The sequence below is a fragment of the Strix aluco genome, chromosome 28, assembly GCF_031877795.1.
Source record: "Strix aluco isolate bStrAlu1 chromosome 28, bStrAlu1.hap1, whole genome shotgun sequence".
Classification (NCBI taxonomy): domain Eukaryota; kingdom Metazoa; phylum Chordata; class Aves; order Strigiformes; family Strigidae; genus Strix; species Strix aluco.
In genome coordinates, this window is record NC_133958.1 from 7,159,819 (window position 1) to 7,187,181 (window position 27,363).

Here is a 27,363-nt window from a genome sequence, read left to right on the forward strand (position 1 = left end):
CCCGCGGCGGAGCAGCCCTGGCGACAGGGCCGGCAGCTCGCGCCGCTGCGGCCCGCCCGGGCAGCGCGGCCCCTTTAAGGGCGGGCGGGCGCCCGCGCCGGAGCCGGAGCCGGAAACGTCGTCAGGCGCGGCCCAGACCGTGGAGCCGGAGCGCCGCGGCCCCGCCATGAGCCGGCCGCCGGCCCTGCAGGCGCAGACCTGCGGCCCCTGGGAGATGAAGGAGCGCCTCGGCACTGGCGGCTTCGGCAACGTCATCCGCTGGCACAACAAGGTAGGCGGCGGCCGCCCCCCGGCCCGGCCCGGCCCAGCCCGGGGCCCGCGCTCAGCCCAGCCCGCGCTGTGTCCGCAGGAGACCGGCGAGCAGGTGGCCATCAAGCAGTGCCGGCAGGAGCTGAGCCCGCGCAACCGCGACCGCTGGGCGCTGGAGATACAGATCATGAAGAGGTGAGGCCGGGCCGGGCGGAGCCCGGGGCCTGCTCGCGGCGGGGGCGGCCTTCGAGCGCAGACCCAGCGGCTGCGCCGAGGTGGATGATGGCGGAGGCCGTCGCCGCTTGCCGCCTCTTCCGGGAGGGTGCCTGACCCGCCACGGGGGCGGGCGGGTGGAAGCACACGCCAAAGAAAACCTGGCGTGGTGTTTCGTCAGAGCCCCGGGTCTCGGACTTCATTTTTTCGGTGCTTCTGCTACTGCCTTCAGCGTTACCACAGTTGTGCTACAGAGCTGTTCTTTTTGCCTGGCTTAACGTCCGTGCTGGGTTGTCCTTCGGGGCGTTGGATTGATGTTGTAGGATGCAATGGGCCGATGGCAGTTTGGGTCTTTTCTGGAGGGTGGCAACAGACTGCGTCATGCTGCTTCGCAAGGGATGTGCCTGTAGCTCCTCGGCAGATCTGTTGCGCGTGTGCGTTGAAGGAATGGACTGACTGCCTGTGAAATGCAAGGAGTTGGGATGAATCTAGGTCCGTGAAGGATGGATGAGATGAGTTTACAAGATGGATGACCTTTCGAATTCACTAGTTAAGTTTTTCTAGAAGGATTAATGCCCTTGTAGGACTTTGTGTGATGACCATGAGCATGTGAAACTGCTGTTGCAGAACAGTCGTCTTTCAGGTGTTACCCTGGTTCTGCTCATCATGTGTACTTGCCTCATTTCCGCTCCTCAGACTCAACCATCCCAACGTGGTGGCTGCCCGTGACGTCCCTGAAGGGATGCAGAAGCTTGCACCAAATGACTTGCCATTGCTGGCCATGGAGTACTGCCAAGGCGGAGACCTCCGCAAGGTGAGGTCTGTGGGATAGTGACCAAGGGCTGGATCGGCTTCTCAGCTGATCTGAGGGTTTCTATTGAAGTTTACCTGTAAAATCTCTGTTTTCGCATCCTGATGCTTCCTAATTCTTGTCATGGCACCAACAGTTTTTGGTGGGTTAGTCCTTAATGTTACATTCAGCTTTTGAAGACTTAAGTGTTTTCTGAAACTTTTCGTATTTGTTTGGCTGCAAGTGACACTGGAGGAGTTTGCATGTAGAGGGTGAGGGATGTGCAACAGGATGTGAGTATGGCCAAGACCATCGTAGGGCAGGGTACATCTGTGGGCTATACCCTTCCTGAAAGTGTTGAACTCCTGTCTGTCATAGGAAAAAATAACACATGTTAATTCTAATCTTACTGTTTTTCTAACCTTTGCTATAATCTGCCCATAGATAAAATCCAGAGTTTAGAGCTGAGATTTGAGCTGATGCTGCCAGTCACAGGCTATGAAGGATGGAGCAAGTAGAAGGAAGAGAATGGGGGTGACACTGATTTCTTTCACCCACTCTTTTCTCCTCCCATGCAGTTAGACCAAGGCCTGAAGCTGTAGTTGTTGCTACCAGAGGTCATGATCCCATAGAGTTTTGTCCCTCTAGAGAATTTTGTTGCTGTTACTGGAACTTCTTGCATCCGTGAGAGTTTGTGGGATTGTGAGCCCCACTCAGGATACAGGAGGGAAAGACTATATTCTGTTTTATTTTCTTGCAGTACCTGAATCAGCTGGAGAATTGCTGTGGCTTGCGGGAAGAAGCTATTCTCATCTTGTTATCTGATATTGGTAAGCGCTATCAGTATCTTCAGTTGTCTGAACTGTGGAACCCCTTTCAGTGCTGAACCCACTTATAAGGATATACAGCAGTCATCTTAATGACTCCATCTTAGACTGACCTTTGAAGAGTGTACTTGTTTCCTGCCCTGCTCTCCCTGTGGGAGAGCCAACCTTTGATTTTTTGTTCTTGAAAATGTGGAGACGGATTTTTCTTGCCCAGCAAAAATGCCACTTAAGATTTCCCGGAAAGTTCTGGATAGCTGAACGCTTGCCAAGTGACTCTGGTTTATGTTGCCCATCAGTCTTCGCCCTCAGCTTAACAGCTTCAGAGTGTGTGTGATCAGTGGGTTTCCTTTAGCCTTTGGGCAACCACTATGTGGAATTTCAGACGGTTCTGGTGCGAAGATTGCCAAGTGCTGTCTAGAAACTTCTGGGTTAGAGTTTTTCGGTCAAGCTATGTTGTGATCTTACTGAGTTGCAGCTGAGGAAGTCCATTTGGGGCATACGTACGCTTAGAAAGTGAGCTTGTGGCAAGAGAATAAACGTGCATTTGTCATTACTGCAGGTGTATCTCCTGTCCTTTGTGTTCCCAGAGCATTTGTATTCTGCTGCCTCATCCTTATATTCCTTAGTGACCGGGAAATGATACCAAGTGCTGGCCAGAGACAATGGCAGATCATGTTTAGAGTGAGGCTTGTGTTCACATGCTTGTGCATGTCTGGGAAGAGGGACAGACCCAAATTTTCAATTGTATGATCTGAACTGTAGCTGATAAGAAATATTTTCAACTATTGATGTCACTTGTCCTCTGGATCATTTACGGTGCATGCATAGTTGGTCTTTCTAGGGTTATATTGTTGATAACTCCTGAAAGTCTGGCTGGATTGTTTTGCACTGAACAAGAGAGCTCGCTCTGGGAATGCAGCACTGTCAGAAGGGACACAAAGTCTCAGAAAGCAGAAAAGTGAATTCCTTTGGCTCAGGCCTGAATCATGGCCAAAAAGCACAAACTGGAAACTGCTGCCAAGTTTTGTTTTTCCTAGCATCATGATTTTTCTTTTTATCCACAGGAGGGGAGATATAGTAAGGTATTACATTGAGCAAGTGTGAGAAAATAGAGGGCATTTATTCTGCCTTTATGTATTCTTAAGATGAGATTTTTTGTCTTTCTAGTATAGATGGAATTCATTAGTCTGCCAGTTGTGGGGTCTTGATGGTTCTGAGCAGAGAAAGTATGTCTCTTAGAAATTTCCTATGAAGAATTTTGCAGGTGAAATGGGGAGAACAACACCTTGTGGACAAGACAGAACAAAGTGATGGGCAGAGCAGCTTTTGGATTCTAGGTTAGGAAGGTTGAAGAAACAGATAGGTAAAGAAAAGCTGAGTATAGCCACTCAATCGCCCAGCCAGGATGTTAGCACCGATGACTTATTCTGTAGGCAACTAGGAGAAGTTTCTGGATTGGTAGCTCTCATCCTTATGGGAGATTTCAACTTCCCAGACATCAGCTGGCTGTATCACACTGCTGTGACGAGCATGTCTTGGAAATTCTCGAAGTTTGTGGGAGATAACTTCCTGTTACAAGTACTCAGCCAACTAGGAAAGGTGCCCTCCTAGACGTGCTGTTTGTGAATAGAGAAGGACTTGTGGGAGATGTGATGGTAGGTGGCTGTCTTGGCCACAGTGATCACGCAATGGTTGAGTTTAAAATTTTCAGTGTAATAAGGAAAAAGGACAGCAGGGTTACCACCCTGGACTTCAAGAGAGCAAACTTCAAGCTATTCAGGGAGCTATTTAGCAGAGTACCCTGGGAATCTGCTTTTGAGAGCTTGGGAGTCAATGAGTGCTGGTCAGTTTTTAAGAACCACCTTTTAGAAGCATAGGAGCAGGCAGTTCCAGTGTGTCGTGAGTCAAGCAAGCAGGGCAGAAGACCAGATTAGCTGAACAGGGAACTCCTCATGGAGCTCAAGAGGAAAAAGCAATAGTATGATCTCTGGAAGCAAGGTCAGGCTTTGCAGGAAGATTACAGAGCTGTGGTTCATATATTCAGGGAGAAGACATGAAAGGTCAAAGCTCAATTAGAGTTGAAACTGGCCACTGTTGTGTCAGACAACAAGAAGGGCTTTTTAAAGTTCGTTCATAGCAAGAGGAGGTCTAGAGAAAGCACTGGCCATATACTTGTTGAAGGTGGTCACCTGACTAATAGGGATGAAGAAGAAGTGAAGGCATTCAATGCTTCTTTTGCCTCTGTCTTTAATAATACTTACAGACATTGGGCTGTGCCCGGTCCCCTGGGTTGGAGGACCACGAGTGCGGAAATATTGACTTTCTGTTTGTGGACACTGAAATTGTAATGGGCCAGCTGTATCAGCTGAATGTTCAGAAGTCCATGGGGCCTGATGGGATTCACCCCAGAGTACTGGAAGGAGCTGGTGGATGTTATGGCAGGACCCCTCTTGATCATCTACCAAAGGTCTTGGGAGTCTGAGGAGGTCCCTGCTGACTGGAAGCTAGGGAATGTTATTCCAATTTATGGGAAGGGTGTGAGGGAAGATCAGAGAGAAAACTCTGTTTCCAAAAGTGTTTGATGCTGACTTTTGCACTTGGTGTTTCATTTTGTGTTCGATTGTACAAGATTTGACCAAAAAGCCCTGCTTATACTAGGTGGAAATGAATCCTTGCTGAGCATATGCTAGGTACTGTTAGTTACACTCTTACAAGTGGCTTTTTCTGTGTCTCAGCTTCTGCTCTCAGGTACCTTCATGAGAACAGGATCATCCACAGAGACTTGAAACCAGAGAACATTGTGCTGCAGCAAGGAGAGCAAAGGGTAAGCCGGAACCAGGTGTGTCTGCCTGTGCAGACAACATGCATGTGCTTCATGCAGTTATAGTGGTCTCTCTGCAAGAACACTCAACCCAGGATGACAGCTAGCTCAGATCTGTGTGTCAGATGAACAGTGTTCTGCATGCAGCTGAGGTGAAAGGTCATATTAGACTTCTGGTAACACCTGACAATTTGACTTTCAACTCCTAAGGGAATAACCAGACTGTACTGGTTGATCAGTGATCTGATTAGCAGTAGTGTCTCCAGCTCTGTGTGTATCAAGCTAATGACAACTTTACATTGTGATTTTTAGGAATCTACAGGAGCCTCCCATTTCTGCTTCCATCTCTTTGTTGGCACCTTTCCTGCATACCTTTGAAGAGCTGAACCTTTTCTTTCTCTGCTGTATGGTGTGCTCTTAACAGGACTTCTCTCTAATGTTCTTTGTTGTGTGTTTCAGTTAATACACAAAATCATTGACCTTGGTTACGCTAAGGAGTTGGATCAGGGTAGCCTGTGCACATCCTTTGTTGGGACTCTACAGTACTTGGTAAGGAAGGAATTCAGCTAGAAGAGCAGCTACCCCTTTGCCGTAGGATAGAGTTAACTGTTATTAGGCTTTGGGCTGGGATGAAGTACTTTTCCCCGGTATGGGGTGTGTTTGGGGTGCTGCAGCTAGCAAAGGTGTCTTTTTTTTTTTTTCTTTTTTTTTTCTTTTTTTCCCTGACACTGGGTTTTCACAGTGTCTGCTAGCTATGTCTGCTATACGTAAGAGGCAGGAGTGCCAATAACTTCTGCTGTTCACTCTGAGGGGATCTCAAAGCTCATGAGAGGCAGAGCATGCAGCACCATCTCTAATCTGTTGTACAAATGTCAGTGAGCTCTTAAGGGATAGAGAGCGCTAAGAGATGGGTGGCTTTGTCTCACATGTGTGTAAACTGTCTCAGGCTCCAGAGCTGCTGGAACAGCAGAAGTATACGGTGACAGTGGATTACTGGAGCTTTGGCACACTGGCCTTTGAGTGCATTACAGGCTTCCGACCATTCCTGCCCAACTGGCAGCCAGTGCAATGGTGAGTGAGCTGGGGCCAGGTGATAAGAAGGGTGCACACAATGCAACTGTCCTGTTTACAGGCAGTAGAAGTGTGGTCTCTTGATTCTTAGGGGTAATATCCCTATGTTCCTTGTCCTATGGAGACTGAATCCCTTCACAGGAGTCTGACCTACCCGAGCAAGTTCAGCATTCCTGATACTTGCGCTTTGGGATCAGGACTGACTCCTGCAGGGCATGTAGCAGAAACCAAAGTGGCATCTATTGCAGCCATCAAGAGTAGCTTTAAGAGCCTACTAACATGCAGGCTGGGAAAGGCAGGTGGTTATTTCACCATTGTACTTGCTTGAATTCATTAGGCATACAAAAGTGCGACAGAAGAGTGAGCTGGATATTGTCGTTTCAGAAGACTTATGTGGAGAAGTCAAATTTTCTAGCAGTTTACCCTGCCCAAACAATCTAAACAGGTGAGGACTAGAAATCTATTATGCCATGCTGGGATAAACTGTTTCTTCTGCAAAAGGACCAGGTTTGTATTATATGCCTTACTGTGTTACTCTGTGAATAAATTGAGTGCATGACACAAACAGTGCTTGTGTCCCTTGTAAGTCCTTCTGCAGAGTCCAGGCCGTATGGTGACTGCAAATGCACTTTTACCTTTTGTGATCTCCTTGTTTTGGTCCTTCAGTGTTTTGGCTGGGAGGCTGGAGAAATGGCTGCAACTCATGTTAATGTGGCACCCACGGCAGAGAGGTACAGATCCTACATATGGACCCAATGGGTGTTTCAAAGCTTTGGATGACATTTTGAACTTGAAGGTGAGAAATGGGTCTGTATTACCCTGAAAAGTTTTCCAGAGAGCAGTTGCTTGTAACCCATGAGAGAAGCTTGAGTCATAGACCTAGGAGGAGGAGCAGCACAGAATCTCATTTATCTGTCTCTTGACAGCTAGTGACAGGTGCTTTCCTCTTGCTTATTTGAGGCAGGTACTCCCTGAGCTTGTTGGGAGTAGCAAATAGCTTCTGTGTGCGCTGGGTTCCATATTCTGGTAGAGGATTCTGCAGCTGAAGCTGTTTAATTGCCATGTAGCTTCTCTTCCAGTTGATGGAGGATAAGAGCTTTGGTGTAATGTTATGAAGTAGCTGTGAAGTGACTTCTGGAGCCCTGCAAGTGCTTTGAATGGTTTATCGGTGGCCAGCGTCTCAGTCCTGGGAATCTCTGCTCAAACATGACTAATATATCTTCAGCCCCTCTCACGTCACACTACTCTTCTTGTAGTTGCTTCATGTTTTGAACATGGTTACGGGAACTGTACACACCTACCCTGTGACAGAGGAGGAGACTCTGCAGACTGTGAAGGCCAGGATCCAGTCAGATACGGGAATCCCAGAACAGGACCAGGAACTACTGCAGGAAGCTGGACTTGCGTTGTTTTCTCAGAAGTTGGCCACTAAACATATAGCTGATAGCAAGGTGAGTCTGGATGCTCCCTTGCTGTTGAGTGAATCAGCAGGCACTGCTCTCACTCAGGGAGTGCAGCCTGGCAGGCTTTTGTCACAGTAACCACACACACCTAATAGCCCTTGCAGAAGAGGCACTCTGTTGCCTTTGGTGTTCGGTCTTTGGCTGAGGAGGAACATTCTGTTCGTGGTGTTACTGAGGCTTGCTTTTTCTGAGAGAACCTGTTTGGGTCTTTTGTCTTCTGCAGGTGAATGATACTGCTGCTGCAGACACAGATCTCCTCTTCCTCTTCGATAACCAGAAAGTTGCTTATGAGGCTCAGGTTGCCTTGCGTCCTCATCCGGAAAGTGTTGACTGCATCCGTAAGGACTTTCTCTAGCGTGAATATGAGAGGTTGTCTGCATTGAGAGGGCTGCCTGTGTTCTGTGATCTGTATTGTGTGCAAAGAGTAGAGAGAGCTTTTTCATGTTGGGACTGAAGAAGCAGTAAAATGGACCAGCAAAATAACCGAGGAAAGGAAGTGATTTTGTTATACTGGGGAAGCTGCGTAGGGGTAGCCAACTATAGGCTTTGCAAGAGGTAACACGCCCCTCAAAGGAGTGATGTTTTGGTGTGTTTTGTCATGTGATAACTATACTTCTAGGCTTCATGCTAATACACATGTTTCTCCCTCTCCCCTCTGTTTCCAGTTCAGGATCCAAAGAAGAATCTCCACTTTTTCCAGTTGCGGAAAGTGTGGGGTCAGATCTGGCACACGATTCGGATGCTGAAAGAGGACTGTAACCGGCTTCAGCAGGGGCAGCGAGCAGCCATGTACGGTGGCAGTTTCTCTAGAATACTTATCTCTGCCTTTGTTCCCTGGTGAAAGGGAAAGGACAGGAATGGGACCATGTTGGAATGGGGAAGCCCACAAGTGGAGGCATTAACGATTAACGAAAAGCTGAGAGTTCCATCCTCTGACACAACTGCTTTTGTGCTCACTGCTACACTCTGAAGTATCTACTTTTGATAAAAGTGGAAGTCTGCGTTTTTAGTTTGGGAGGGTAATAGGACCTTCTTTTTGTCCATGCAGGATGAATCTGTTGCGTTACAATAGCACCCTCTCAAAGATGAAGAATTCTATGGCCTCCCTTTCCCAGCAGCTGAAGGCAAAGCTGGACTTCTTTAAAACAAGCATCCAAATTGATCTGGAGAAGTATAAAGAGCAGATTGAATTTGGAATTAGTGAGTATGGCATGGGGCAAGCAGAGGTCTTTTTGTGCCTCTTATGCCCACAAAGTATCTTACCTTTTCCTGTATGAACCTGAGAAAAGCACTCACTCTTCTTTTGTTCCTGTAGCTTCTGAGAAGCTGCTGTTTGCCTGGAGAGAGATGGAGCAAGCTGTGGAACTTTGTGGGCGGGTATGTTTCTAAATCTAACTGGTTATCCTAAAGATACTCTTCATTGTCCTCCCTTTAAAATAGAAACTTCCTGTGTCTGGGCTGATTCCAGCTGTCACATTGCCTTGGTTTGGGTGGCACCATTTTTGCCAGTACTTCATGAAGCTCACTGTGTAAGGTGTTAGGGGAAAAAGGGAGATCTTGGGGAATGCAAGAGGAGATTTTTGCAGTGGTTGCACTCAGATGTCCTGCTAACTCAATCCTGGAGCCAGGATAGCTGAAAAGAGGATATGGAACACAGGTTAAACTGAATGGGAAAACGAACAATTAGATGATCAAACAAGAATTTTAGGCAACAGTTTTGAACTTTGAAAAGACAACAATTTCCCGATCTTAGTAAACACTCTTCACCTGCTCCCAGTAAGGCATTTGGCCTTTTGACAGTGTAACCCCTGTAGGGCCCAGGACCATCGCTTCCAGATGAGCAAAAGGTGACTAGTCGATACTGTATTCTCTTCCAACACTTGGTCCTCCTCTACTGGGAGGAGGCAGAGGGCAGAATGACTGTCTAACAAGCGGCAGCTTCTGCATGTGAATGAGTTCAAGTGAAAAGCAGAATTTGGGGTGCTAGGAGTGGATGTAGTTGTGTGCTGAGGGAAAAGGGGAAAAGTGGTGATGAATAGGGAATAGCCAAGGAAAAGGAAGCCTGATGGCCTGGGAACCAGCAGTACATTTGCTACAAAGTCTGAGCCTTCAGTGGCTCTTTGTTGCAGGCTGAATTTTTTTATCAAAAAATTCTTGGAAGTTGTTTTATCCCAGAGCAGTAAGCTTATTTCCTTGCATTGAAACTACTCATATTCTCATTTGTCTTTGTCCAAGGCTGCTGTTTGCATCTTGCTGACGTGTTTAGAAATGTGAGGTGTGAGTGGTAGTAACTCGTAGTATGAGACTGTCCCAATGCTTATGTTCTGCCCTGCTTTCAGGAGGATGATGTGGATCAGCTAGTGAAGAGGATGATGGCCCTGCAGACAGACATTGTGGATCTGCAGAGAAGCCCGCTAGGTCGTAAACAAGGAGGAACACTGGAGGATTTGTGAGTTGAACTACCCTGCACTTTATATGCAGGAGTATTGCTAGCTAAGCTTATTCATTGCAGGACAACGAAAGTGCTATGTCTTCAGCCCAAATTATGTGGGACTGGGAAGACGTTGACACTAAAAGACAGCTTTTGACTCCTAATCTGTGATTGGTCTGAAATGACAGACTGGTATATAAAAGATCTGAGTTCTTGAACTACTTGTTTGTAATTTAGGTTCTAGAGAAGTCCTTTGTGTTCTGTGCCTTTTTCTTCTAGAGAAGAACAAGCCAGAGAGCTGTACCGGAGATTGAGAGAGAAGCCAAGAGGTAAAAGACGCTTTAGCTCAAGGTCATCTTGCTTTGTGTGGATAGTAACTTTGCAGATGCAGTAATGAGCACTGGGAAAACTTTCTCTGCATTCTAGGCCTGCCCATATGCTAGCTGCACATGGACTCTACTGGACTCGCCTGTTTTTGGAGAGGGGAGTCAGGGAGTCAGTTTTAAACTAGGCTAGCCTTGCTTGCTTGGAGCTTTCTGAGCTCTTCTTGAAACTCCTCTGGAGCTCTTTTCAGAGCAAGCTGTTGCTTCAAGCCTATGGTGCTGTTTCTGTGTAGGAAGAATGAAAGATGTAGCTGCTCCTTTGAGCAGCCATACAGCCCCAAGGCATTAGACCCACCTTACCAACTCTGCTTTCCAATTCTCATAATTTTGAAGAAGGGCGCTAAAATCCAGTGCAATTCATCCCACTCAAACTTGTGTGCCCTGGACTTTGGATGTTTTGGGATTAAAGAAGCAGCAGTGGAAACAAGCCACTAAGAATCTTCTCACTCTGTCCTATAAGCCTACCTTTCTGTGTAATACTCTCACTCTCATTCCAGATCAGAGGACAAGCGGCGACAGCCAAGAAATAGTACGACTGCTCCTACAGGCAATCCAGACCTTTGAAAAAAAAGTCCGAGTCATTTATGCTCAGCTCAGGTGAGCTTTGTAAAGTCAGCTTTTACTGAGGGTTCAGAAGAAGCATTTTGTCTTTCAGCAAGAGGTTTTGTTCTAGAGATTTAAAACCCAGTGAGCACAGATAATGAGATCTTAGTGTTATAAGAAATAGGAAACTTGAGAAATGTTCCTCTACTGCAGTCGCCCATGTGTGATCTGATTATTATTTTTTTTTTTAATAGTAAAACTGTAGTTTGTAAGCAGAAGGCACTGGAATTGTTCCCCAGAGTGGAGAAAGTGATGAATCTGATGAACGAAGATGAGGAAACAGTTGTTAGGCTTCAGGAGAAACGACAGAAAGAACTGTGGAACTTGCTGAAAATTGCTTGTGTAAGTGATATAAAAACTCCAGTTTAACCTGAAAATATTGTTTGTAGCACAGGTTACTGACAGAATAGTAAATTTAGTCTGTCCTATGATTCTCTGTCATTTTGAATTGGTATTAAAGCCAAGTTCACCAGGCTGACTCATACTCCTGACTGCTGGAAATTAGTGGAAATAATTGCAGTCTGCATCTTCTGTGTTTTCCTCAGAGTAAAGTACGCGGTCCTGTTACTGGCAGTCCAGAGAGCATGAACACATCACGTCTTGGTAGCCCTGGCCAGCTACTGCTGCAGGTCCCTTCTGGAACCTACAATTTATCAGAATCAGTCAGGAAAAGGTGAGGCAAACTCTGGAGTTCTGTAGCTGCTCATGCCAGCACTACAAAGCTGGGACTCCTGCTTTGTGCAGTAATGACACACAGGCTTTCTCACACTCTACACTTTGTGTGTTCAGCTTCCGTTGTCCGCAGTCTTTTCTACCTTAGTAGCTGGACTTCCTAGGGCTTGTGAACCTTCCTTCTGAAAAACTGGGAATAATGTATAGCTTTACTTCCCCCTGTCTCAGTAACAAAGAGTTTATTTTATCTGGCACGGTTGGGCTTACTTGAAGTACACTGCCAGCAGGAATTGTTGGAGCACTGTCATGTAAGGTGATAGCAGCTGAGCTGTATCATAAAGGAGAGACTGCTTAAGCAAGCACATGTAGTTTTGGCTTGCTTAAATGAACTGGGTCACCAGTTGGAATGACAGACCTTGGTTTGTTTATTTATATGTTGCTTATTCCTTCAGTTTATAGGCTGTTCTGGAACCTCTTCTCTAACAACAGTGACTCCACATAGTAAGAACCCAGCTCCCAACTTGGAACATGCTTCCTTTACCCTGTCCCAGTAAATCTGGGGATGTCACCGATTTTTCCCAGTTGCAGTAGGAATTACTAGCTTATGACTTAACTGGCAAAGGTTTAATATTCCTCAGTGCTCTGCAGCATACCTGCCAGAAATGCTTCTTAAAGGTAGAGGCAGCATTTCTTTCAACAAAACTGCCATGGAAAATAATTGTGTAATAATTGTCCCTTTCAGTGAGGAGCTACTGCTGGAATCACAGAAACTCTGTAGCCAACTAGAAAATGTGATGCGTGACACAATGAAGGATCAGGAGCAGAGCTTCATGGTAACATATTTGATACTCTTATATAAAGGGGCTGGGGAAGCGCATGGCTTCAAACTTCTGCTTGTGTAACTTTGCCACCAATAAGTAATATGGCTAATAGAAATCTGCGTATTACTCTTGGACAAGGAGAGAGTAGGAGTTGTGGGAGATAGAAAGCACCCACTCCCCTCCTTGGAACTGCTGACTGACATATTCCCTGCTTGCCAAGAACAGGAGCCATGTGCTGGGGACTGAAGTTGTGCTAAACAATAAAGGATGGGGGAAGGCGCTTGGCTGCTGTACAAAAATGCTGCAAAATTGCATGGTTAAAATTGGGATGGTCTTGTGGTGGCAATACAAGGGTGGACAGGGATGCTTATTTAATGATGCAGAACACGGGGAAAAAAAAAAAAAGTAAAATATTAGAGAAAATAAGTAGCTTAAGGGCTTCCTTTACAGCAGTCGCATGGTTCATGACAAAACTGTAGTGACCAACTTGTTCACAGTAAAATCTTCAAATCTTTTAAATTGCTTCCTCTTTATTGTGGAGAAATCTCAACTGTAAGCTAGTGTTGAACTTTGTAGTTCTAACTGTTTATGCTTTAGGCTCTAGATTGGAGCTGGCTGCAGCTTCAGGTAGAAGAAACAAACAGTCCAGAACAAACCCAGATGTAAAATTCACTTCGGTTGCCTCTGAAGACATACCACTTCATGAAGCCAACTGTGAAAAGCTGCTGCCTCTGACAAGGGAAGTTCAAGTGCTGCCGCCTCCTATCACCTACTGCTTATGTGATACACATGGCCTAGCTTTTAGTATCCACCTCTCGGACACTTTTTTCACAAAGACACGGTAGGAAATGCCTGTTGTAACTGCTTGGAAAGAGTTCTTAATCATGCCATAAGACAGCAGCTATTCTCTGTCCTGATGTATCTTCCCTTAAGCATCACATGTGGTGGTTTTGCTGCATTTTAGGCTTTCTAACGAACAATGGACAACGCAGGCAATCAGCTTGCACAGTCACTAGTAGATGTCACCTTCCTAATATACTTGAACTGTGAACTTAATTTCTTAACTTTGCCGATTTGCACTTTTTTCCTTAAGTGTAACGGTTGTACTTACCTAATAATTGTTTCCTATATGGGAACGAAATTATCTAAAACATGTAAACTTTTGGTTTGCTCTTTTTGATACCCTCAATAACATTTTACTGAAAAAGCTGCTTTTGCTGTGCAGGTCTCTAAAACATGAGAGGTGTAAGAATATTATAGAGACCACAGAGGAGGAAATCTTCAGTGTACGCATACACTTTAACAAAGCATTTACGGATTATTAATTAACCGTGCTTAAAGTTGCGCCAAAAAAAGCACATCTGGATGGAGCATAGCTTTTCTGAGCCTTACTGAGAAGACAAGACACATCAACATTGTGTTCCAACTGTGACCAATTTATTTCATTCTGATGTAAACCCAGATTTCCACTACAGCACACAGACCGCCTTTTATAAAAGGTTGTGGAGTACAGGACATGCAGGATGCAATACAATAATGGGGAGAAGTGGGATCATCTTCTGTTTGTAGGAACAGATTTTAAAATAGGGGAAACTGAAGTGAAATGTGGCACAAACATCACAGCTTCCATGCATGCCTTCAAGTATCTTCCTTTGATGTGCTGGCACTCTCTGAACTTCAGTATTGGGTTAAAATTATTCTTTGGAGGAGTAGAAAGTTCACACTTCTTGAATTTTCAGAGTAAGATTAAGGCCGAAACACACTGGGTACACTTTTTCCTTTGTCTTCCAGAGCACCACCTGTTGTTTTACTTAAAGCTGCATTAAGCTTCCAGCTCAAATCCCAGCCCAACTTTGTGACCTCCAGCACTGAAATTCTTGCCATCAATCAAGCCTGAGAGCGTCAGCTTTACACCTAGGAAAGGAAGTAATGAGACCCTTCATACACTGATATCCCTGTATGCCCTCCCTCAAGTACTTGAGCCTCACTACTCTTAGTTGCTACAGGAACTTCTGTACATACACTTTACTTTGATGAGCTTACATAAGATTTCTAGGTATCTGTTCTAGAGATGACAGTAAAATACCCATACTGTACTACCAATTAGACTTACATACCAGGTCGGAGAGCATGAGTGTAACCAATTCCAATCAGGCTGGCATTATTCACTTTAGCCTACAGGAAAAAAGAAATCACAGTACTTAGACGCTGTGTATAAATATTCAGACAGAATTGTCCCAGTGCCCTGAGAAGGTGGCTTATGCATTAACTTTCAACTACTTGCAGACTAACCCCTAGCAGAGGTGTATTCCAGTCTTTTCCTTTCCTCCTCAGGAGTTTCCAGCTTAAGCTGTAACAAGCTTAAGTAACAGTTCCAATCTTTCCCTCAAATTGTGACCCAATATGCCTACATAAAATGCCACCCTGTCCTTCACTGCTTCCAGTATTGTCTGTTTATAACCTTTAAAGGGCTAGTTACTGCAGTCCCTTAGTAGCCAGTGAAGTCTCTCTTGTTCACAGATCCCTGTTCACAAATTGCTTAGTAGTGAGATTTTTTTTTTTTTAATGAGCACTGAATATATGAATATGCAAACCCATTTTTGCATTACTAAGTTTTGAGCTGTTTACAACAGTATTTCCTATCTTTAACTTTGGCTGAACTGACCTGGAACTAATTCTTGTGAAGCGTAACAAGTCAGTTCTTAGTGTCAGAATGCACACAGTTACTTTTATTCACTGTCACTTCCCCATGGACATGTTTTGTCTCCTGAACCTCTCTCTCTCTCACTATTTAAACCACCTTCTTTTTTGGCCCTAACATTTCTGCAAGAATTTGCAAGTGTCAGTAGCAACACTTACCTGAGGACCTCAGCTGACTTTCAAGGGTTACCTGATTGTTAGAAGGCTTTAAGCTCAGCTGAACTTCTGTCATTTTACTATAGTACAGTTTTACATTGTGCATCAGGTGACAATTGCATCCCCTCATTACCTTTCAAAAACACATTTTCATAGGCTCCAAGCATGCTAGTCAGACTAGTGACTATTTCACCACAGTGCTTCAGATTTTTTTTTAAAATAGTTTCACAAATATGATGACCTGTGAGATCCCAATTTAGATTTGAACCACAACAGAAGCCACAGTTTGCCACTTACCATGCTTTCTCAGTACCTATTTAAAGCAACAACTTCATACCACAAATTTTCAGTATTTAAGGGAGCTTGAAATACTTGTTCCTGTCACAAAATTCTTACCACAATGGAAGTCTTCTCATCCAGCTGGTACTTAGCAGCAATGCCAAAACGTGTGTTGTTACTGCCAGCAGTCCATGCAAGATTGACTGATGTCTCAACCTTATTATTAACCTTCTGATAAATAGACCCACCAAACTCCGTGCCATCATTCCTGTTTGTAACAGATGAAAGTGTGTCAAGCCTTGCTTTGTTCAGTAAATAGTAACTCTTTAGATTAACCCTTCTGCACAATCATTTAATCATTATCTCTTAAAATGAACCAAGAACTCCAGTACTTCCCTGTGGACCCATGTTCATCTACTTCCTAGCTGGAGGTGACAGACTCCTGTTCATGTTTTTAATGCAAAACACACATTTTGCTTGCAGAATAGAACAAGATGTTCCAACAGCTAAGGCCTACGATTTGAGATTCTGACAAAAAAAAAAAAAAATCCAGATAAAAGTTGCTTGCTTGTCTTAAGAAAGCAAGCCTGCGATAATGCATAAAGGGACAAATCCAGAAGAGACTTAAAAGTCAGTTATGGGAATGATGAGGCTGAAAAGAATGTTACTGCATTGCAGTTGTGTAAATACGCCATCTTCAAAGACTCTCAGAGCATCTGAATGCCAAGACTAGAGCTGCACTGCAATGACAGCTGAAAACACTCAAGCACAAGGCAACAGACACCTCTTCACCTCTGGCATTTCTGAGCCAGAAGCTTTCTGTCTGGTGGGGAAGGTACAGCAGCTTCATCAAAGGTTCTTTAACTTCTATTTTGGTGCTAGATAGAAGTTTACAGATTTTCATTCCAACTTAACATTATAAAGTGCCTTTACGCCACCGTCATACATACACAAAAACCAAAATTACCCTGAAACAAGACCTCAAAAGACAGCCAGGAGGTGGAAAGTTGCCTCTGCTCTAGTTGTACTGAAGGTGAAAACTCCAAATATAAAGTATTTTGAAACAAATCGGCATCCCCTTCCATCCACCCACCTTTTACCGAACTCCTTTAATGCTCACTATTCATCTAGTTTGGCTCCTCTGATAATGTTTTTTGAGGCTCAAATAACACTTACACATTAGTGTGCAGCTGAAAGTCTCCTGCCTTATATCCGAGAGCAAAGTTATTTTGTGAAAGCTTAGACTTGGCTGTATCAAAAGCCATCTGGTAGCCAGCAAGCCAGCCTTCATAGCCCAACACTGCCCAGCCATAGATGGTTGGTCCAGAGAGATCAACGTCTATGTTGCAGCCTAGATTTACATATTCTCTTTTGTAGGAGGTCTTCAACTTTCCACTCTTTTTCCTGCAGAGAGAAACATGCCATTTTATCCCTGGTAGTATACAAGTATGTATTATATGTAGTTTCATTCATGCATGTATGTTTCTTAAGGCCAGTTAATTAAATGAGTGTAACGCCTACTCAAAACTTAACATTAACAGCTGCTGAAGAGGGCATGGGATAAGGGTACTATTGCTATTATATATATTTACGTGGTGCCACTTTTTCCTCCACCATCTCAAACTCCTTAAAATCCACAAGAAGCAAGACAAAAGCATTTCTGCTTAATGCTCTGAAAACTATCAGGTTTCAAATTTTGTTCTCCACAAGTGAGTACAACACGTTACAGCATCATCCGTTTCTTTCAGGAGCATCCCTGACATCCTGCACCGATAGCTGGCCTTTCTGTCCTTCAGCGACATTTTGTCTGCTCGGTTCTCTCCACCATTCATTCACATGCAGTGCTTGCTTTTCTTCCTCCTTCACTGCTGGATACCAGTCTCTATCGAAAACGAATTTCCTCATCCTCCAGACATCATCCACTTAGCCTTTTACTTGTCCCTCCGGAGAATTCTCTTCCTCTCTCTCCACTGCATCTTTGTGCTCATTTTGATATAAAATCAAACTTAATATCACTGAGACAAAATTTTACCACCTCCTTAATGCTCTCTCCAGTCTCTGTTCTCTCCCTGAAGACACAGCAGCCAGGGCTGCGATCTCATTTTTTACTTAGCTTCTAATTCCTTACATCCAAGAAGTATTTCAAACTCTGATTTTTCTGAGAGGCTCTCCCCAACAATAAACAAATACCAGTAATTATTTACAAAGCAGTCTCAAGCTTTGTGCATTATCCAAATCTAAACACCCCTCCTGTGCTCTGCTGCCTACCAAAAATAAATACATGATAATCGAAAAAGACAAAGAAGTGCTATTCCACTTCTTGTCATAGTACCTATGCAATAGGTACCTACCTCCTCATTCAGCTGTGCATTGACATCTGCCCAAAAGCATCAGGAAAAAAAGGTAATTTTGCTTTGTGTTCTTAAGACACTGTGTTGACAGCAGTAGGACTGTCAACACCATGACAAAGATGGCACAAGTTAAGTGGTCCATGTAAGACCTAGATGTTTAAGGGGAGAGTTACAAACATATAATACCTACTGCAAAACAACACATTTGCCAGTGGCCAAGAAGCTGAGGAATCACTTTTAGCAGACCTTGTCCTTCTGAGCCCGGTATTATCCATTGCCTTCAAAACATTCTACAGTGTCTGCAGAATAGCCTATGGTAAATTTTAAGCATTTACACAGTGACCAGAATAAGCATTTCTAATTAAAAGTCATGGGAAACTCTAGCACTCCTTAGATAAAGGTAACAGAAAATATTTACCCTGTGTTTGGTACGAATGTAGTGTCAAGAGCCACCTTCAATCCTTCTGCCAACTGCAAATAAAAACAGACACATCTGCTCAGAACTCCGCTGAAATGTAATTTGTTATATTCCACTACTATAGCTCTACTTCCTGCCGAAAGAGAAGACAAAACACAACCAAAACGCCTCCCACATGTTTTACAACGAAATCTGAAGATGCTGCATGATGACCGATTAAAATTTGGACTTTTTCTCCCCACGATGAGGCCCTGTAACAATGCATGCTTTGTAGATGTGTTATACAAGAAAATTGAGAAATGATGTTAAAGAAAGAAAACCATTCAGTTAAGTGTTTGCTTACTCCCTATAGTTCCAACAATGCATATGGTAGCTCAAGAATCTCTCTCAGAATCTACGGGTACTCTTTTAAGACATAGTACTACTTCACAGACCAAGCCATGAACCTGCCTCAGCTTTCCCACCCTTGTTTTGAGCTGGACATCATTTTCCATTTTAAAGCAGAGGTAAATGTGCAAAACTAACTACAAAAATTGATGGCCATACATGGCAGATGGCACAAGCAGAATTTTTACTACCTTTGGCACCATTATCTTACACTTCAGGCATTAAGTGAAAAGCGTAAAGCTACTTTGAAAAAGAAACAAGTGTTCTGAGAGTGCTGTATGCTAGAGCAACCCTTTGTGTAAGCAGCGCCAAGGCACAAACGCTAATATTTCTTTCAACCTTACAAAAGATATTCAATCTCAAGGCAGACAAACTTAAGTCCTTATGTATTAGGGCATTTAAAACTATGAGACCCCTCTTTTGTTTTCCCTGCATGACTGCAGCAGTGACAGTTCTGCACAGCTAGAATATATCTTTAACCAAACCTCCTATTTGGAGTGGATAATAGCGATATTCAACCAGCTAGCTACTTTCACATGCCCATAACCTCAGTAACTCTGTACCTGTGGATCATTATGTAGCAGCACATTGCTGTGGGAATGCTTGCACTCCCCACCCCCAAAATTCATGATGCTCTCACTCAGCCTGTGCGTTCTGCAAATATACAGAACTTCTTTCTTTTTAGTACCTCAGATAGTTTTGTGCAACTTTCACTCTTCAATGTTTTCTGCTCAAGTGAATACTGTCTCATACCAGCTGCAGAAACATTTTCAGGGTATCTACTTCTTACCTGATCCTCCATGGAAACTTCTGTTCCCAATGTGTTGTCTGTGTTCCACTTCTGGGTGAATGTAAGTCCATAGTCTTTGATCTTATACTTGGTCTCTAGACTGCCTGAAGCCTTGCCCGTGTCTGTGTTGGAAGAACCAGTTGCAGCAAATTCCTGCCAAGAGCATAATAGGAGTTTCAGCACTCTGGTATTTAATCACATTCAGTTTTTCCACTTGTCAAGTGCCAGCAGTCACACTTGCTACCCTTAGGCCTTTTAACAGAACCCTCAAAGTCCTCTTCTTCTTCCATATCTCCACCAAAAATAATTATTTTTGCATCACAAAATGCTATTTCTTTTGGTATCTCTGTTCCAGATATTTCTTTTATTGAGGTGTGTTCATAGAGCCCTGGAACTTGCTTAGGTTGGAAAAAGCACTATTACACAAAGACCTGACATCTTCACTTACTTTTCATCTGCGTCATGATTTGATTACCTGCTTCCTCCCTCTAATTTTTACAGCACTGTTTTCCTAACTTATACACCAACCTCCCCTGCATCAAAAAAAACCTTTTTCTGACATCTTTTTTCCAGCCCAAAGTGGCAATTATTATTTCAACATTCCCCAACTTGCTCTGTACCTTCACATGGATCCATACCCAGATACAAAAAGATACTCATTTGGGATACAAAGCTGCTCATATCCTTGGATTTTTCCTTGCAATCTCCTCTAGTTCCCTTTATCATCTTACCAGTACCGTCCCAATTGTGCATGAAATAGCACCCATTATAGTCCTTCTGGAAAACCACTCTCCCTTAAGAAAAGCAATCCTACATGCTGCTAGATGAATAGCAAAAAAACCAAATGACTGATTTTTCTCTCATTTCTCCAAACACTTCACGTGTTTCTTCCTTTTTGTTCTTTTTTTCCACCTTTCAGCAGTGAAAACGTCTTCTGGAAAATGGTCATTGATGCTTTTCACACCTACAACTGTACCCTAACATTGTTGTTCCCTCTACCCTTTATGCTGTTGTCACTTAAGACTCTTCATATATCATGTTGATGACTTCAGTGTACCTTCTCCCTCAACCTAACTTCTCTGTCATTACTTCAGCCAGCAACTACACTTTAGAAGCTAGGTCACCCCTCTGTAAGGTACCTTAAAATTGCAGACCTTTCCTCCTTCACGGTATCAGAAAATAACCTGACCCCAGCGGCACCTTGACATCTCTCCATCAAGCTGGTCCTTCACTGACTAGTTTAATTGAACCAACAACTTTGAATTTTGTATAATATATATTTTGTAACATGCTGTTCTATGCTGTTTGGCCAGTCCCCCACACATCAGAGCTTCCTGTTATTCAGGGGACTTGAAGTCTCAATAAACATCTCTCCTCCTGGAATAACGCAGAGGTAGCCTACTCAGAGTTTCATGCACACACTATAAAGCAATGAGTAGACATATTTTCACAGTGTTAAGCTCAAGGTGTACGAGCTAGGTTTTAAGAAGGATCTGAGAACTGATCTCATTCGTTGTCCTCATCTCTCAAATATTTTCCTTGAAGAAAGATAATTAATCTGCCATTACATTTCCAAGTTACACCTCTTCTGGAATTTAAATATTGAGAGATACAGTGCCTAAGAGATGGCAGTATCCATTGCCAACACATCCAAGCTTTGGAACCCTGACTTTTCAGATCCATCTCATTCCAGGACAGTATTCCTGGAATTAAATTACTTTCAGAATTCTGGACTCTGCAGAGTGTACAAAGACTGTCTTTAAGTGGTTTTGAAGTACCAGGGAAATACAGCCAGGTAACACTCCTTACACACCAGGGTGAGGGGTGGGGGGGGTGGGGGGGAAGAGAAAAGAAAAAAAAAAAGACACTTACTCAAGCTAATGCACTACTACAACAGCACAGCAGTTTTATAACACAGCTAGCCAGTTAACAAAAATACATGACGCAAGTCAGGACGCATGTCTGTCCTTTAAGACATAATTGCTACACGCTGCTCTAATGTCACTTCCACAAATTCAGCATAAAGACATCTTAAACCTGCATCAGAATTCAGAAGTAACTGTCTTCTGATCTTAGGTCAGGTAAGTGATTAAAAAGGCTTGATTTGTTTCTCAGACCGAGCAGAGGAAAGATTGTAAAATGTTTTTCTCACAGCCAAAGGGAAAAAACCCTGTGCTGTCATATGATCAAAAGCCAAAGGATTTTGCCAGGTGTCAGAACTGGATCTCCTTCTAGAAGCAGAAGGCACGCAGTCAGCATCTGCTGCCATCAATCTAACTAAACTAGAGAAGTCTAATCAAATCAGCTTGTGTAGAAGCATTTCTTGGAATTTTTTGTAGCTGAAAAATCATACTCATTCTGGCTCCCTGTCACACTCCAGTCTGAATCAGCAGTCAAGCTCAGCTTCTCATTGACCTTCTAGTTCACAGTGGCTGGCACCTTCAGGCATGCCATGCACTTAGTAGGCCAAACCACCTGCAATCTACGAAACCATTATAATCAATAGACACTACCATTGTTGTTTTCTAAGTCCACAGGAAATACACCCAAAACATTTCTGTACAATAACAATCAGATGTACTATTAGTACCCAAGTACAAATTAGATCTCTCACTTTGTTCCTAACCCTGTCTCCATCCCCAAAACCCCATTCTGGTGCAGCAGAATGCTCGTTAGAAACACTAGCAAGCACAAAATCTGAAGCAAAAGCCAACTGTATCAATACCATATCTATCTCATTTTCCCTCCTGCTGTTTTTACAGTGTTCTGACTGTAGACTGTTGGACAAAGATTGCAAATGGCTTTACACACATGGATCATACAGCAGATCAAGAGCTATGGACACAGTCAAACTTCATGATGTGGAAGATAACATGACTAAAAACAATGGAACAGTTTATGAACCACAGTATGCACCACAGAAAACCTTGCTAGACAAAGCAATAAAGAGACAACGTGCCAAAACAATCACTGTTCTTACCAGCTGGATAAACATCCAACACGAAAGTTGCATGGAAAAGGAAAAGGCCATTTTAGAACTTAATACAGTTGCTCACGTTCCATCGCATTCAGAATAATTAACCATTAGCATCTTATCCGAGAATCAAAACTTCCAGTGAGGAAAACTGTGCATATCATGAGATGTCAGTAACTAGTGGCAGTCATAGTACAGAAACAACACAGGTCCTCGTGCCTACCTGTTCCTGGTGCACAATGCAAGTAATCCATCAAAAGCTCAATTGAGATAGTAATACAAAAGGAATGACTGACTTACACTATTTGCATGATAAGAATGCAAGAGAAAGAGGGAGCTAAGGCAAATACAGTTATGAAGTAGGCTGAAAAGCAGCACAGCTTATCAACCAGAACAGCCTCAAGTGGTAGCACACACAGAACTGAGACTCAGTGTAAGACTAAGCTTAGCTAGTAAACAATATATGCCTGTGGTGAGAGACCAAAATTATGAAATCCATTCCTGGTTTTGCCAGCCTTCCTGTGAAATCATGAGGAAGCTCCACTTCTCCATCATTAAAGTGGGGATCATAGTATTTTCTAGTTAACTGAAGTGCTAAAGCTTAATTAATGTCTATAAAATGCCCTCAAATTGTACATAAAGGGTACTGCAGGAGGACTACTTAGTTTTAATTAAGTCTTGCACTGTAAGCACGGTGGACGTTGCGTGAAAATGAAGTTAAACTGGCTCTTATTTGCCCCTTGGCCTTTTGGATAAAAAGTCAGTCTGGACTCAAAATCCTATAAAAACCAACAACAGCAGAGAAATTCAACTTCATTCATAAGCAGAAATGAGAGCTATATAGGGTGAAAAAACTCTTCATGTTTGGGATGTGGCAAAGGGAACGGGGAGGAAAGCCACACGTCCCTGACAAAATGTGTGAAAATTCTAGCACACCGCAGGAAAAGAAATACCGCTACATCAGTTCCACACCATTGAAGAAATACCTCAGTCAGGTATAGGTTTTAAAATGAGAACTGACAGAAGCAACACCTGCTAGCAAGTTGTTACCACCAACCAGTTCAGGAATTTGTCCTTCCATTGCAATGCTGGTGATGCTCAAAGCCCCCAGTACTTACCACCCCACTGGAAGACTTGGTCTTCAACTCTAACTTGACCATTCCAAATCCTGAAAATAGAAGTACATAGCATCTGTTTCACTGCAATATACAAGCAAGGCTTATTTCCAACACACCCAAAGTACAGCAGGTAGGGTACACCGACCTGAAACAGCCTACGTTCATGTTTCAACAGTTGCGGGTCTTACTGAGGAACGACTGAAGGAATTTTGACAATTCAAAGTGGTGGCCTCATAATTTAATGTCCTAACAGACACCCATCATCAAGTATCTCCACCTTCTGTAGCTACCTGCAGTCTAGGACCAATCAATACAGTTACCATTTCTTCAGATTTACTCAATTTACTTTTATATTTCTGATTGCAGGGCAGAAATTTTTATCTTCCCCTTCTCTGAGAAAAATATGTTTCAACATACTTTGACCAGTGCTGTATACAAAGATACCATTGCTTTCTTCCTTTTCTTTCTAATCTGCTACGAATCTAAGGAAATACCTGGCCCACGCACAGAGCAGTAAAGTCTGAAACAATTGACACTAAAGCGGGGAACTTGAGTTGAATTTTAGCAAAGCCTGAACTCCAGGGTGGCAGAGACCAGACCAGAGCGCTTTTTAATTTTATGAAGCATATGGATTTGGAATACAAATGCAATCTTTATTACACATGCACAAAACCAGATTAAAAACGTCAACACTTTTAGTACTGCTCCCAGAAAAGGGACTAATATCAGAATTTCTCCATTTAAATTCCTTGAAGAGGAATGCAAATATTGTGAAATTATTTCCACTATAGCTATGACAATAGGCTATTCCGCTTAACATAAACATCATTCTACCTCAGGAACCTGTTTGTTGCCACATATGGTCTCCTATGGCAATCTGTGTGAGTTTGATTTAATGCCTCTAAATATGAAAATTGGAAGGTAAAAAATGCAGCATTCTTCAGAGACTGTTCTGAAGTGCATCTTAGGGTCGAACTCATAACTTTCCCCTCTTAACTTTGCCTACTGCAGCATTTTCATGACACATGTCTAAATTCCAAATTCAGAAGGGGCCAGATGATCCAGGCCTCTGCTGAATTCCTAGCACAAGGTATTTAGGGGATCTCTGGCATATTAATGTTTTTATTGTCATTTTTCAAGGTGCCCAATAAAAAATATGAAAGGTCACGTTACTTACCATATCCCTTGTTGAATACATCCCTGGCAGACTTTCCCAAGTCACTGTATGATGGTGGGAAAGCCATTGGATCTGAAACACATTGGAAGCTGTAAGAATCTTAGGTTTAACAGCTTGAAATCTAAACTATATCCGAAGTTTTACATTTACAAATGCCTATGACTCGTACCCTCTGCGTACTTCACCAATATGAGCTGCAAGACTTCTGAAAGTCACTCTTGCGTCATCATTGCTTTGCCAAAACCAAACGAACTTAATTTCAAAGAAGTTATGAAAGCCAATCCATTATTTGTAATTGCTAAACCCCAGGAGCAGTATTACACTCAACTACATATGCACGCCTCACATTCTTAGATTGCTAAAAGAGCTCACGGGAGCCTTATCACTGTTCCGATGGAGGGAAAAGTTATAATCAGCGAATCATTAAATTGATGAAAGAGAAACAGAATGTGCACTTTTATGACAGCACAGTTCAAATTATTATAATAGTTTTAGCAACACAGCTGTGGAACAGAGCATATCTTTCTTTTAAAACGTTTTTTTCACACAAATCTCTCAATTCAGCAATTTCAACTCACATTTAAATTTGGGTTCTGGGGTTTCTCGGTTTGGGGTTCTTTTTGGTTGGTTGGGTTTGGGGGTTTTTTAGTGTTTCATTCTGGTTTTTTTAATAGGTTTGTCAGAATAGTTCAACCCCCTGATTTCAAAAGCTTAGTAACTCAAGTTTTTGGAGCAAGGCTGATGCTTGGATATTTTAATGTATAACACATGCAGATTTTTTTAAAAAAATGCTCTTTAGTCACATCCGGCTTCCAGGGGACTGTCCAGCTCTTGAAAGCATGACAGGAACACTCCATAGTTGTACGTATTTGTAGCTGACCTCCAAACCACATAACCTATTTTCAATTACAAGTTTGACAATCATCAGTGGTGAGCCACAACACATTTTGGGAGTTGGGACTGAACTACTAAAGAGTTTTGAAGACATCAGTCTACTCTTAACTTTCAAATTACATGGAGATGTTACATCAAACAGCAAGAGCTTAGATAACAATCCCCTCCTTTCTGAAAACATGCCACACCCTACCTCTTTCATGCTTTGCCAGCTGTCTCTCAAATCTTCCTAACTCCCTGCACAGAGGGGCACGTGCTTTAGAAAGAAAAATGACAATGGAGTTGACCACCAAGTACTTGTGAGGCTCTCCACACCAGCTTCACTGAAAACACTTCAAGTAAAGGTAGACTTTACCACCCCGTTCAGCACTTTCTCAACCTAAATCTCATCCTCTGGGCTGACACCCTGTTCTGTTTACACTTCATTTTCATAATGCTATTGAGACATCTTGAATACTGTGACCCTCCTAACGCATCTCCCCTCTTTACACTATACAGCTGTATTTTCCATATTGTATGTGTTTTAACGTGTATGTTAAATACCATGACAGTATTTAAACAGTATTCTAAAAAAAAAAAGAAAAAAGATTCTTCAGGTTAGCTCATGCTGAAATACATAAATTCTTTGCTAATAACAAGCAGCTCTACTCGCAAGCCAGAACCATTTAGAGGAACTGAGCTCACAGTTCCACAACTATTAATACTAAATCTGAATGGGTTTCCACCAACCAGATGCAATAACAACAGCCAACAAAACATAATGTAAAGCCAGACGTGTAGAACTAAGCCACAGTACTCATTTTAAGCGCTTTGTTTTTAAACAAAGCCTCCTTAATCTTGGGCTTTGATTTTCCCTCCTACAACAATAAAATTAGTACAGCCACCGCAGGAGAAAATACATCAAGGAATAAAAGGTTGGGAGCAACTGATGCTTAACGTTGTCATCTTCAGCTACTGCACACCGGAAGCCATCGCCTGTATAAGAACTGCAAAAGGTAACACCAGGTGGAAAATTTCAACGAAGAAATAAACACGAGGATACCCACGTCGGTCTGTGACGTAACCGCGAACAAACCACCACCACCACCGCGCCCAAGAACGATGAGAACCGCCGCTTCCAGGTATCAGCGTCCTCGCACCGACGGGCTCCGCGTCCCGCCCCTGCGCGGCAGCACGAGCGCGCTCACGGGCCGCTGCTGACGCGCGTTACGCAACGGATAACGGCGCGTGGCCCGTCGCCGCCTCCTCTCCCCAGCGAGACGGCGGCGCCGCGGAAGCGCTCGGCCGCTGCCGGCCCCAGAAGTTCGCGCTTCCCGGCCGCGAAACGCGGAGCGCGGGCAGGACGCCCGGCCGCCGAGCGAGAGCCGGCCCGCGCCCCGGCGCCACCGCAAGCCCGCGGCCGCGTCTCCGGGCCCGAGGACGCGGAAGCGCCGACCGGAGCGAGCGCCCGGCGCCGCCTCGGGGCCCCGGCCCAGCCCCGTCACGGCAAGGTGACTCGAGGGACGCCCGCCTGGGCCCCGCCGGGGGCCGGAGGACGCCACCAGGCCCTTCCCGGACGGCACCGCGGAGCCCCGGAGGGGCCAGTCCCCGCGCCCCGCCGCCGCCGCCACCCCGGGCCCCGCCGCTACCTGCGGCCGCGCTGCCTCCGCGGAGAGGTCTCGGCGCCCCCACCCCGCATGCGCCGCCGCCGCGCATGCGCCCCGGCACGCTGCCGCCGCTCCCGCCCCTCCGTGAGGGCTGGCGGGCGCCGCCCCGCGCGCGGCCCTTTGCTGCAG

The 27,363-nt window shown here is 44.0% G+C and overlaps 2 protein-coding genes across 6 annotated transcripts; one reads left to right on the plus strand and one right to left on the minus strand.

Annotated features, from left to right (window-relative positions):
• Nucleotides 1–20: 20 nt before the first annotated feature.
• Nucleotides 21–22,392, plus strand: IKBKB (inhibitor of nuclear factor kappa B kinase subunit beta). Of its 3 annotated transcripts, none has more exons than XR_012621069.1 (22): nt 21–271; nt 350–444; nt 1,159–1,276; nt 2,013–2,082; nt 4,815–4,903; nt 5,360–5,449; nt 5,847–5,971; nt 6,309–6,416; nt 6,638–6,767; nt 7,228–7,422; nt 7,658–7,772; nt 8,100–8,223; nt 8,483–8,634; nt 8,750–8,811; nt 9,774–9,883; nt 10,145–10,194; nt 10,746–10,845; nt 11,046–11,193; nt 11,397–11,524; nt 12,266–12,356; nt 12,942–13,185; nt 22,188–22,392. XR_012621069.1 is itself a non-coding variant. In XM_074808270.1 (21 exons), exons 1-21 carry the CDS (start codon nt 167–169, stop codon nt 13,008–13,010), a joined length of 2,274 nt encoding a protein of 757 aa, XP_074664371.1. In that variant the 5' UTR covers nt 21–166; the 3' UTR covers nt 13,011–13,553. The 3 variants fall into 3 exon arrangements, 1 of the variants encoding a protein (XP_074664371.1); XR_012621068.1 differs by lacking the exon at nt 22,188–22,392 and adding an exon at nt 18,373–18,575; XM_074808270.1 differs by lacking the exon at nt 22,188–22,392 and having other exon boundaries at nt 12,942–13,553.
• On the minus strand, nt 13,760–27,351 carry VDAC3 (voltage dependent anion channel 3). Of its 3 annotated transcripts, XM_074808281.1 has the most exons (9): nt 27,217–27,351; nt 24,695–24,766; nt 23,518–23,567; nt 19,426–19,578; nt 18,249–18,301; nt 16,656–16,883; nt 15,597–15,747; nt 14,462–14,519; nt 13,760–14,258 (listed from the first exon to the last, which is right to left on the minus strand). In XM_074808281.1, exons 1-9 carry the CDS (start codon nt 27,281–27,283, stop codon nt 14,167–14,169), a joined length of 924 nt encoding a protein of 307 aa, XP_074664382.1. In that variant the 5' UTR covers nt 27,284–27,351; the 3' UTR covers nt 13,760–14,166. The 3 variants fall into 3 exon arrangements, with proteins under 3 accessions (XP_074664382.1, XP_074664384.1, XP_074664383.1); XM_074808283.1 differs by lacking the exons at nt 23,518–23,567; nt 24,695–24,766; nt 27,217–27,351 and adding an exon at nt 20,090–20,151 and having other exon boundaries at nt 19,426–19,582; XM_074808282.1 differs by lacking the exons at nt 18,249–18,301; nt 19,426–19,578; nt 23,518–23,567; nt 24,695–24,766; nt 27,217–27,351 and adding an exon at nt 17,831–17,938.
• Between the last annotated feature and the right edge of the window lie 12 nt (nt 27,352–27,363).